This window comes from Trichosurus vulpecula, chromosome 1 (genome assembly GCF_011100635.1).
Source record: "Trichosurus vulpecula isolate mTriVul1 chromosome 1, mTriVul1.pri, whole genome shotgun sequence".
NCBI classification, from domain to species: Eukaryota; Metazoa; Chordata; class Mammalia; order Diprotodontia; family Phalangeridae; genus Trichosurus; species Trichosurus vulpecula.
In genome coordinates this window covers 81,064,193-81,076,531 of record NC_050573.1, presented here as the reverse complement: position 1 = coordinate 81,076,531, position 12,339 = coordinate 81,064,193, and the positions used below count along the sequence as shown (strand labels likewise).

At 50.8% G+C, this 12,339-nt stretch overlaps 1 protein-coding gene across 2 annotated transcripts in view; it reads left to right on the top strand.

Moving 5' to 3' along the window:
- Positions 1–12,339, top strand: part of PLEC (plectin) — a 112,419-nt gene that overhangs the window by 86,692 nt on the left and 13,388 nt on the right. For both annotated transcript variants that reach the window (XM_036753484.1, XM_036753495.1), the window contains 11 exons: positions 2,710–2,862; positions 3,053–3,207; positions 5,618–5,744; positions 6,068–6,251; positions 6,335–6,492; positions 7,180–7,358; positions 7,479–7,617; positions 8,058–8,414; positions 8,652–8,735; positions 10,026–10,130; positions 10,707–10,805. In XM_036753484.1, coding sequence (XP_036609379.1) covers positions 2,710–2,862; positions 3,053–3,207; positions 5,618–5,744; positions 6,068–6,251; positions 6,335–6,492; positions 7,180–7,358; positions 7,479–7,617; positions 8,058–8,414; positions 8,652–8,735; positions 10,026–10,130; positions 10,707–10,805 — 1,740 coding nt within the window. The remainder of the gene's footprint in view (positions 1–2,709; positions 2,863–3,052; positions 3,208–5,617; positions 5,745–6,067; positions 6,252–6,334; positions 6,493–7,179; positions 7,359–7,478; positions 7,618–8,057; positions 8,415–8,651; positions 8,736–10,025; positions 10,131–10,706; positions 10,806–12,339) is intronic.

Sequence of the window (12,339 nt, the reverse complement as noted above, 5' to 3'; positions counted from 1 at the left end):
TCTCATCTGAAATTCAAGGTGAAGGAAAGGTTTTCCTACCCATTGGTTAAGGTAGAAAGGGGATCAGAATGCAGCAACAACTGGACCAGCTCTGAAAACCTGAAGCACCCACTGGGTTGGGACAGAGTGTGGGAGACCAGGAAGGGAGAGAGCAGGGGTCCACTGGGGGTACTGGAGGGCCACTTTACCCAAGTGATCCATAGAACAGCTTCTCCTCTTCCCAAGTAGGAAGGGATCATCAATTAACACTCAACTTCAGTATTTCTGTCTTTTGTTTTCACCTCTGAATCTGTCTCTGTTTAATTACTCTACCTGGGGCCCTCCCCATAACCACTCTTGAGACACTGATCCCCATCAGATCCCTATCACTTAACTGGCTAAGATGTAGACAGATATTTTCCCCCATTGGATTAGCTAAGACAATTTGGGGAAATTTCATAAGGATTTTTTATTAAAAAAAGAGTGAGGAAAAAATAAAACAAAATGTAAAAGCATAGAAATGAGGAGTTTATTGGTCTGAGGCCTCATTCTAGCCTATGCAACTTATGCTGGCCAAAGCTTCTGAGATTCCTGGTCCTGCTTCTTTTTTCCATTCCCTCAGCACTATCCAGACTTAGATGCTAGACTGAGCTCATCTGGCTTGTAGCCTGAAGTCAATTCTGGCTGGCTCCATTATACAGCCTGGTAGGAGCTGTAGCCCTTCCTGGAACCACCATCCCAAGCTCCTGCCTGGGCAGCTGTCCCCTCCAGCCCAAAGCTGTGCTGCAGTTAGTCTCTGCAGGTGCCTTGACCTCTGGGTGGACAGGGCGCTTCCCTAGCAGTTTGCAGATAGGCAGGCATCCTGCACTAATGTTAAAGCCCCCTTCAGTCCCTTCCTTGTCAGCTAGATTGTCTCTCTGCCTCCAGCCCCGGTGAGTTCTACCTATCTGACCTATTTCCCTTTGACTAGTTAAGTTGCCTAAAGTGTAATTCATCATTTAGATGTTGAGGTTAAACCCTTGCCTTAAGTGGAGCTCATTTTTTCACTGATTATTCTATATGCCCTTGTCTAGATGGCAAGTGCCGTCATTGAAATCATAAGATTTAAGGCTGGAAGAGACCTTTGAGGTTATCTAGTCCATCCTAGAGTAGATAGGTGGCACAGTGGAAAGGGTGCCAGACCCGGAGTCAGGAAGACCTGAGTTCAAATCTGGCCTCAGACACTTACTAGCTGTGTGACCTTGGGCAAGCCACTTATCCCTGTTTGCCTCAGTTTCCTTATCTGTAAAATGAACTGGAGAAGGAAATGACAAATCACTCCAGTATCTTTGCCAAGAAAACCCCAAATGGTGTCCCAAAGAGTCAGACATGGCTGAAATAATTGAACGAGTCCATCCTTTTCCTTTTATTTTATTTTTCTTTCAATAAAAACATTTTTATTTTATTTTTTGTTGCTTTATTGATGTTTTTCCTCTGATTCCCCTGAGGGGGCCCCCCCCACATTCTCCCTTGTAACAAATAATTTAAGTAAAACAAAATGATTCATTGGCTTTTTCTGCACGTGTGTCCTTTCTTCTGCTTCTGTAGTCCATCACCTCTGTTCCAAAAGGCAGGACACTTCCTTCATTGTCATTCCTCTGAAGTCACAGCCAGTTCCCACCTCGGTTACAGCCGTGAAGTCTTTCAGCATTACTTTCCTTTATATTACCATTGACATCTTGGTAGTCATGTAAATTTTTCTCCTGGTTCTGCTTACTTCACTCTGCATCAATTCATACAAGTCTTCCCAAGCTTCTCGTATTCCTCATTTCTCACAGTGCCCTTCATTTTACAGAGGAGGGAAGTAAGGCCCAGAAAAGTTAAGTAACTTGCCATGGTTACATGGGTAGTTAGTAATCACTGGAATCTCAGGTCCTCTGACTCTGGGTCTAACCAACACTGCATCTCTACCTTACTTTTGACTTTGTCACCTCCAAGAGGAAGCCTCTGTCTTTCAAAGACTTGGGCCCCCTCCTAGACTTTCTATGCCATTTCTGCTTTCCTTTGAGGGATGCCCCTCAAAGGCGTTGGCCCGTCTGGGGAACAGAGGCCACATTCCTGGCTCAGGGTCCCCATGGCACTCACCTCCTCTCTTGGGTGGTTCCTGGGGCCCATCCCTCAGGGAGTCACTTTCCAGAATCTTGTCATAGTGATTTTAAAAGAACCAACCTGCTTTGTACTGGCCGTAGGTAGTTCACAGTGAAAGTAAGCGGAGGGTCATTGCCTCCCTAATCAACCAACCAGCTGATCCACAAGTGATTGTTAATGTGTTAGGGGCTGGGGAATACAAATACAGAGTGACTTAGTCCCTTTTTGCAAAGCGTTTATGTCCCTGAGTGGGGAGCTAGGCCTACAAGAAGACCCCTTGAACCTTTACCTCCATCCTGCTCCTACAATGCTGATTCAGCCTGAATCCTTCTTCTGAAGTCTCCTTGATCCGTAGCCTGTATAGACCTCTCCCCTTAGAATGGGGATAGGTTGGGACTGGGGAATCTCAGGAAGGTCACAGTGGCATTAGGCTCTGCTCCATAGACTCTCTTCACCTTCCTCAGGGCTAGTGGAGTGTGCTCTGCTTGTTATCGGCTAAGGGTGGACAAATTTTAAGGATCTGGCCTTATGTTCCCTGAGTGCTGGTGCCATCCTCAAAACTATCCCCTCCTTTCTCATTCTCTATCTCTTTCTTTTACCCAGGATGAAAAGGAACAGCTCTCTGAGTACAAGGGACATCTTTTGGGCTTGGCCAAACGTGCCAAGGCCATAGTACAATTAAAGCCCCGTAATCCATCCTATCCAATTCGGGGCCGGCTACCTCTGCAAGCTGTGTGTGACTACAAGCAGATGGAGGTGAGCTGGGCCCCAGGGCAGATTGTGGGGGAGGGAGGGCCTCTAGGGGTTACTGTAAATTGGGAGGGCCCCAAGGCTGACTGTGGGAAGTGGGCAGGGAGAAGAACAGTAAGGGCATCATTTGGGCTCAGCTCTGACAAGTTGGCATCCTGTTGTTCCTCTCTCTTGGCCTCTGGCCTGTGCCCTGCAGATGACCGTCCACAAAGGGGACACCTGTCAGCTGGTGAGTCATGCCCAGCCGTCCAAATGGAAGGTGGTACACAGTAGTGGCAGTGAAGCCGTCCTGCCCTCCGTCTGCTTTCTTGTGCCCCCACCCAATAAAGAGGCCCAGGATGCTGTCAGCAGGTGAGGCTGTGTGGTAGCCCACAGTGGGATCCACCAAAAGGGTGGGAAGGTCACTTATGCATTTGTTAGGAGTTTACTGCATGTCAAGAACTGTACTAAGCTCTGGGAGCACAGAGAGGCAAAAACACGGTCGCTGCCCTCCAGGAACTCACAGTCTAATGAAAGAGACAATCATGAAAATAATGTGTATTATTTTTAATGTGCATTATATATGTATGCAGAGAGACAGAGAGAAAGAAGGTGGTACATGATACCAGAAGGAAAGCAGTCAGAGATCAGGAAAGACCTCCTCCAGAAGGTGGGCTTTGAGCTGAGTCCTGAAGGAAGCCAGGGAGGCTAAGAGGCAGGGTGAGGGGGGCAGCCAATGCCAATGGGTAGAGACAAGAAATGGAGCGAAGAACAATAAAGACAGTGTCACTGAATCATAAAGTATGTGAAGGAAAATAAGTCTAAGAAGACTAGAAAGGTAAAAAAGGGACCGAGTTATGAAGACCTTTAAATGCTAACCAGAGGAATTTCTGTTTGATCCTTGAAGTAAATGGGAAGCCACTGGAGTTCATTAGGGGAATGGATTGAGGAGGTCGGGAGTGCCATGACCAGACCTACATTTTAGAATGAAGGGTAGAAATTGAATGAAGGGTAGAAGAATGAAGAGGAAAGGAGCTTGAGGCAGCAATAGCCTATTGCAATGGTGAAGGCCAGAAGAGGGAAGGGGACACATGAGGTGAAGTTCAGAGGACTGGAGGGTTTTGGGAGAAAGATAATGAGCTCTGTTTGGAAATGTTGGGTTTGAGATATCTATAAGAAATCCGGGTCAAGATTTTCAAGAGGCAATTGGATCAGCAGGACTATAACTCGGGAGAGGAAGTAGGGCTGGATATAGATTTGGGAATCATATTTATGAATATGATAAGGGAAACCATGGGATAGTAGACAGAGAAGAGCAGAGGGCCCAGGACAGGTCCTTGAGCGCCCATGAGTAGAGAACCAGCAAAGGAGAGTTAGACAAGGAGGAGGAGAACTAGGAAAGAGCAGTGTCACAAAAACTCAAAGAGAGAGAAGATCCTGGAAGAGGTGAGCGATAGTGTCACATGCTACGGAAAGACCAAGAAGGACAAGGATCAAGAAAATGCCATTAGATTTGGTAACTAAGGCATCACTGGTTACTTTCAAAAAGAGAAGTTTCAGTTGGATGATTGAGTGAGGAGGATGTAAACCAGATTGCAAGGGGTTTAGAAGAAAGTGAGAGGAGAAGACATCTAGGCACTGATTGTAGCCTGCTTTCTCAGGAAATCTAGTTTTGAAGGGGAGGAGAGATAGCCAGTGGGGCTGGTAGGGCCCAGTGGAGGACTTTTAAGGATGGGTAGAAACCTAAGTGTTTTTGTAGACCTTAGGGAAACATTGGTAGATAGGGAGAATCTGAAGATTAGTGAGAATAGGGATGATAGTGGGGTTAGTCTACAAGAAAAGGAAGGGTCAAAGGTGTATGTAGTGTGTTGGCTTTAACAAAGAAAGGAATGAAGGAGGGAAGTGGGAGTTGTCAGAGTGATGTGAGATGAGAAGGAGGGAAAAAGAGGGAGCTCTCAGCAAATGGCCTTCAATTTTGGTGAAACATGAGGCAAAATCCACAATTGAGAGGGTTGGGTCAATGGGGTGCCATCGTAAGCTTGAGGAGAAATGAAAAAGTTTGGAGCAGCCACTGTGGAAAGGAAAGGAACAGTGGTTTGAGTAAGGAGGAGTAGAGTATTTGTCTTGCTGCATTGAGGTCCAAGTGAGATTAGGGATTGGAGATTAGGAATGTAAATCTATACAGTTATCTCTTACACATTGTGACTTTCCCCATCACAGTTTTGTTATATTGCGGGTCAGCTTAAGAAATTAAATGAGAGTTTTTGGGGAGTTTTGCAGAAGCCTCAGATGACACATGAGGGCCAGCAAACAACAGAAAAAGTTTAAAAATTCAAATACATAAAATATATGTATAGTATTGTATAATATAAATGTGTTTTACCTTTTAATACCATAATAATTCAGACTTCTTCTCTGGTCTGAAGGGAGGGCCAACAGATTTTACATAGATTTTCCAGATTGTGCAGGTGCTGCACCCTGACCCACGCGATGTGGAAGGGATAACTGCTATAATGGACCCAGTCAATGGGGTTCAGCAGCACATGAATAGGCGCAAAGCAGGTGGATGCTGGGGACAATCCAGGTTTGGGATCTGGCAAGATGTGATGGACAGTAGGACAAGGGACTAAAAGATTCAAGGGAGGTGCACTTGTGAAGAAGAGAGAGGGGAGGGATCTGAAAAAGGAAAGGAGGGCTCCCCAGGAAATGAGATGCCAATCTCATTTGCCCTCATGCCCTGTCCATTCTTCTCCTCCATTCCACCCCACTCTATCCCTGGCAGGCTGGAGGGACTACACCAGACCCTGGTGAACCTTTGGCACCAGCTGCATGTGGACATGAAGAGTCTTTTGGCTTGGCAGTGCCTAACCCGAGAAATCCAGCTCATTCGCTCTTGGTCCCTGGTAACGGTGAGTCCTCAAACTGGGGGTGCTGCTGCCTCTTCACCACCCTCCACCCCGAGATGTTCCCAGCATCTCCCTTACCACCTTTTCCATATTTTCCTAGCCCTTTCCCTGAATACTTGCTTCTCATCTACTGCTTACCTTCAGTGTCCCCTCCCATCCTTATTCCTCCCCCCACTGTCTCCCCCACCCTCGGCATCTCCTGCTGCTCCCCTCACTTTCATCATCCCTTCCCATCTTCTTCCCCTACTATTCTCACCCTCAGTGCCCCCTCCCCCCCCCCCACTTTCTGCCCTCACCTGTTACTCTCACTGCCCCTTTCTCACCAGTTCCGCACACTGAAACCAGAGGAGCAACGCCAGGCCTTACGCAACCTGGAGATGCATTACCAGGCCTTCCTTCGGGATAGCCAGGATGCTGGTGGCTTTGGACCTGAGGACCGACTGCAGGTAGAGCGGGACTATAGCACCTGTACTCGCCATTATCAGCAGCTGCTGCAGAACCTGGAGCAAGGTAACTAGGCTGGGGCCACCACAGGAGCCTGGGGCAGTCAGTGAGGGGCCCTTTTGGTGTGACACCAGCTTTTCTATTCATAGGGGAACAGGAAGAGTCTCTGTGCCAACGCTATATCTCTGAGCTGAAGGACATCCGTCTCCAACTAGAGACCTGTGAGGGCCGTATTGTCCATCGGCTTCGTATGCCACTGGACAAGGAGCCTGCCCGCGAATGTGCTCAGCGTATCACGGAGCAGCAGGTAATGTCCCTGCTTCTCTTTCCTAGCCAGTCTGCCTTCCTCTCTCCCTCTTCCCCCCTTTGTCTCTTTTTTCCTCCTTCTTCTCTGCCTCTTCCTTTTCCCTCTATCTCTTTGTCCTCCCTCTCTGCTTCTTCCCCTTCCCTCTCTCTCTTTGTCCTCCTTCCTCTTTCCCTCTTCCCCTGCCCTCTGTCTTTGTCTTCCTTCCTCTCTCTCTTGCCCTTCTGTCTCTTCCTTCTCCCTCTGTCCCTCTTCCTCTCTCCCCACTGTCTCCTCGGTCCTTAGCCTGGTACTCTCCTTCCTAGCTTATCTTCTGATAGGTAACCCTTCTCCCCAAGCTATCCTGGGTCCTATGCCAGTGATCCTGGATCTCCCCAGGCACTGACTCAGCCATTAACATTTTTTCTGTTCTTCTCTGTGTCTTTCTCTCTTTTGGTCTTTGTCTGTCTCTCCATTTCTCCCTCTGTCCTTCTGTCTCTCTATCTCTGCCCTCCCCTGGCTCCCTTGCTGGTACATCTCCCTCTGTCCTTCTGTCTCTCTATCTCTGCCTTCCCCTGCCTCCCTTGCTGGTACACCTCCCTCTGTCTCTGGGTCTGCCTCCCTCCTTTTTCCTCATGTTTCCATTTCAATCTCTCTTCCCACTTTCTCACCATTCCCATCTCCATGTGTCTTTCTCTGTGTCCCCTGCAGAAGGTACAGGCAGAAGTGGAGGGCCTGGGCCAAGGAGTCACCAAACTCTCTGCCAAGGCAGAGAAGGTGCTTGCCCAGCCTGAGCCCTCACCTGGAGCCCCTGCCCTTCGCTCTGAACTGGACCTGACTCTGGGCAAGCTGGACCAGGTGCGCAGCCTGTCTGCCATCTACCTGGAGAAGTGAGTACCCTGCTTCTTACCCTGCCTTCTGGGAGGGGGCGGGGCACTGGAGTCCTCCCTCCCTGTGCCCAGGTACCTGGGACTGGCCCTTGGTCTTACCTAGGCCTCCATCACTCACAGGCTCAAGACCATCAGCCTCGTGATCCGTAGCACGCAGGGAGCGGAGGAGGTGCTGCGTACTTATGAGGAGCAGCTCAAGGATGTGCAGAACGTCCCTGCCGACCTCTCGGAGCTGGAGGCCACCAAAGCAGAGCTGAAGGTAATGGGTCAGAGTGGGTCTGGTGCTGCAGGGTTCTCTGCCCTTGGCCATAGTTAAAGAACCTTTGAAGGGGAAGGGAGATCATCTAGAAATCCTGCCCCTCTCCCCTGTGCTGTCTCAGACATGCAATGGAGCAGCCATTGCATTCCATTACTGGCCAGCTCTTGGTCCATTGAAAGGAAATAAATGGGCTTCTGTCATTGCTCTTAATTCTGCCGTTGAGTAGATCAAATCCAATCCCTGTCCCTGCTACAGACCTTCAGGTATTTGAAGACAGCACTTATGTCCCCGCTCTGGGAGTCCTGGCCTCTTCTTCTGTGGCAGTTCCATTGGGCCCTAATGTATGAAGGGGGAGTAGGCCGGGTTGGAAGATGGGGAGGGAGGGGAGTGGGTGCCAAGGTGACCTGGGCCATACTCATGGTCACTTCTCCCTGGAGCAGAAGTTACGCACCCAGGTGGAGGCCCAGCAACCTCTCTTTGCGGGGCTGAATGAGGAGCTGAGGGCGGCGCAGGAGGTGGGTGAGCGGATGCAGCAGAAGCATGGGGAGCGGGATGCAGAACTGGAGCGCTGGCGGGAGCGGGTCACACAGTTGTTGGAGCGCTGGCAGGCCGTGCTGGCCCAGATTGACCTGCGTCAGCGAGAATTGGATCAGCTGGGTCGCCAGCTGCGCTACTACCGTGAGAGTGCAGAGCCCCTGAACGCCTGGCTTGTAAGCGCCAAGCAACGGCAGGAGCAGATTCAGGCTGTGCCCTTGGCTGATAGCCAGGTGGTCCGTGAGCAGCTCCAGCAGGAAAAGGTCAGCACTGGGGTCTGAGACTGGCGGGGGCGGCGGGGGGGAAGGCTTGGGGAGGGCTGTGCTTGGCAATCACAAGCTCAGGAGGTGCTTCTCCTGCCAAGGTAAGGAATTCCATAGAGACTTTGGGGGGACGGTTCCATGTTAGAAAGGGGGTGGGGAAAGGTTCAGAGTTAGGGGAAAACTATGTGGTCACCTCACTCCTAGAAGAACTGAACCCAATGGGCTTTGGTTTCTCAGAAACTCCTGGAAGAAATTGAAAGACATGGAGAGAAAGTTACTGAGTGTCAGAAGTATGCCAAGCAATACATTAACGCCATCAAGGTGAGGATGCTAAGATGCCTGCCTCTGAGCTTGGGGCACCCCTCTATTCCCTTTCCAGACACTGAGAAGGAGACCACCTATGACAGATGCTCATTCCTTGTAGGCTCTTGGGTTACTCCCACTGGCTCCTTACAGTTTCCAGGTCCCTCCCTCCTTTGAGCGGTAGGGCAAGCATGGTGTAGTGGATAGGACCCTGGACTTGGAGTTAGGAAGACCGAGGTTTAAATAAATCCTGCATCAGTCACTAGCTGTCTGACTGTTGGGTGCCTCAGTTTCCTCATCTGTATGGTTCGTGGGTTTGGACTCTGACCTTCAAAAATCCCCTCCGGCTCTAAATCTATAGCCCTGTGATCCTCAGGAGAGAAGGAGGCTGGAAGTAAACTGATTCAGCGTTTGACCTGATCAGTAGGGAGATTAAAATCCTTTGGAGATTTGGGGTCATGTGAGAGAGCTAATCTAAAAAGCTGGACTTGGGAGGAGATGTCACTGCAGGGACTACAAGGAGAGAAGGAATTAAGCGTTTATTAAGTACCTACTGTGTGCCAGGCGCTTTGCTGCATACTTTGTAAATATTTCATTTCATTTTCACAACACCTCTGGGAGGGAGTGGCTATTATTATCCCCATTTTACAGATGAGGAAACTGAGGCAGGCAGAGATTATGTGACTTGCTTAAGCTCACACAGCTAGTAAGTACCTGAGGCTGGATTCGAACTAAGGTCTTCCTGGTTCCAAGTCCGGCACTCTGTCCACTGGACCACTTAGCTGTCTCAGACAAGGACTAAGACCAGAAGAAAAGAAAAATAAAAGGCTGGTTTGGGGCCATGCATGTGGGATGTGGTGTGCCTGGAGCCCTTGTCGATGGCCTAGGACAGGGACTGGGTTGTCACTGTATCGTCCTCCATCCTTTTCTGATCTTTTTGAACAAAAGCAGAGCCACAGAAATGCTTCCCTCCTTATACATATGACTCAAGGGGTGTCTGTACCTGGGAGCCTGGGGCACAGTGGCCAGAGGTCTGCAGGATGGGTGTGTAGGGATCCTAAGGACAGATGGGAAGAGTCCAGCCTGAAACAGATTGAGAGGGACAAAGGGACAGAGATCTCAGGCTGTCTAAGCACAAAGGATATGGACGGCAGAAGCAGACCTGAGGCCACTTTAGAGACAAATCCCTGACACACCTAAGGAAGCCCCGCTTTCCACAATGGGGAGGGAGCAAACAGAAGCTCTAGATGGGCACCTCCTCACCAGAACTAGCCATCCTGATGGTTACAATCTTTCTTCCTTCTGCAGGACTATGAGCTGCAGCTGGTGACGTACAAGGCTCAAGTGGAACCTGTGGCCTCCCCTGCTAAGAAACCCAAGGTTCAGTCCGTGTCAGATAGTGTCATCCAGGAGGTGAGGCCCAGTGTGGCAAGGCATGGGGGCCGCCCAAAGTTCAGCTGAGCGTTTGGGGGTGGGAATGGACAGGCAGAGGCCAGATGGGCAGGCTCGGAGAACCCTGGCTTTCCTGAGGCCTGGGGGGAAGGGTAGGCGAAGAAGGGAGACCTTGGTGGCCCCTTCTGCCAAGCAGTCAGCCACCCTTACCCCAGGGTGAAGGTGGAATCAGAAGGACCCAAGCTTGACCCCTGACTCTTGATTCTTACTCCCTGTATGACCTTGGGCAGATCATGTAAACCCCTCTGGGCTTCAGTTTTCTGATCTGTGGCTTGAAGGGCTGGGACTAAATGCCAGCTCCAATTCTATGATGCAGTGAATTGAGTGACCCTCATGCTATAACTGGCCTGAGCCCCCCACCCCCATCCCCCAGGTATCCAGCCTGGGTTACTGAGGACCAGGTGTACATGCATGGCATCTGTGTGCATATGCACACTGTGTGTGTGTTTGGGGAGGTGGCAGTAAGGGGGGCCATATCTGGACACAGCTGCCCTTCAGACACTGAGCAAGGTGACCGGGTTCTCCATTCTCTTCTAGTATGTGGATCTTCGTACCCGCTACAGTGAGCTGACCACCCTTACAAGCCAGTACATTAAGTTCATCAGTGAGACCCTTCGGCGCCTGGAGGAGGAGGAGGTATGGGCTTAGGGGAAGGGACTTTCCCAGGATGGGAGGGAGCAGCTAGCTTTCCTTCCTAGCAGTCAGCAACCTTGTCCCGCCCTGAGAATTATGTGCTATTGCTAACTTGGACCCCAGCTCCCCTGCCCTTCTGGCCTTGAGATGTAGCCAAGAGATGAGAGGAGCACCACCCCCAGTTGGGGCCTTTTGCTCTTCAGATGTTCCCCCTACCCTGAACCCCCCAGCCTGGCTGTGGTGGGAAGAGTGGGAAGCACTTCTCAGACACACTTAGTACAGCCCCTTTCTTCAGCCTGTCCCATGCTCAGATGCTGCCTTCCGCCATCTCTTCCTCTCTCACCCAGGCCGCAGTGCTCCCTAGGCCCCTTTCCCTGCTGGAGCTTGTCGGGTCTCTCCCTTCTCTCTTCTTTTTCAGCATCCCCCTTCCCCTTCTCCTCCTCCTCCTCCCTCCCCGTGTGCTCCCTTTTCTCTAACTCTTGGGTTTTGCTCTTGGACTCGCCGCTTGGCAGCTTTGTCTGGGGGAATGTTTGTGTTGTTTGGGATCTAATGGAGGGTAAAAACCCAGGAGGACTCTGGCCTTTCTGCAGCAGGTACTGCCCTGGACGCATGACTCCTCCCCTCGGTGTCTCCCCACGGGGGCCTCCAGTGCCCTCTCCTTCCCCTTCTCCCATCAGCACCTCCTTGGTACCATCAATGATCCTTCCTCCCTTGCTCCATCAGCACACGTCATACAGTCACAGGTCCTTCCCTACTCTCCCTCGCTACCACCTAGACTGCTGTTTCTCAGCTCAAAACCCCTTGTTCCATCTGTAGCCACCAGGGTGGCCCGGGCTCCTGTCACCTGGGCAGCATACCTACCTTGCCCTGAACTTGGGAAAAGGAAAGGGGCTGTTGGGCAGAGCCACACGTTGGAGGAAATGGGGAGGGGGGCATCCCTACCCTGTTCTCCTCTGCTCTGAGGTCCTTAGGAGGCTGTGCTTGTGTCTATGAGGGCTTAAGGAAGCCCTTGTGTGATTCCAAAGCCACCACCCAAGACCCTTTGCAGATAGATGATGACCTTCGCTTCCCCCAGAGAAAGTAGAGAGTAGAAGACAGAGGAGACCAGCCCACATGCCCAGTGTCACTTTTCCAACAGAGCTTAGGAGAAAGGGAAAAAGAGGAAGAAAATTCCCAGGATGTGCATGCACACGCATGCACACACACACACACACACACACTCTCATGCACTCACGCTTACTCATGCTCACACACGCGTGGTGTCGGTGCTTTGCTTTCTGTCTGTCTGTGTCTGTCCATCCTGTGGCCAGGGCTCCCGCCGGGCCAGGGAGCATGGAGAGAGGGTGCAGGCTGCTCTCATGCTGTTCCCATCTGCCTTGGGCTTGGTGCATGTTTCATCCGTGGGTTGTTTCCTCTGATGATGGGGAGTCCTGTCTTGTCAATCCCCAGAGCTGTCCTCCCGTGTCTGGAGCCCCGTCCATTCATCTCATTCTCTCCCATCTCCCATCCCATTACCTCGCTGTACTAAGTGGACTGT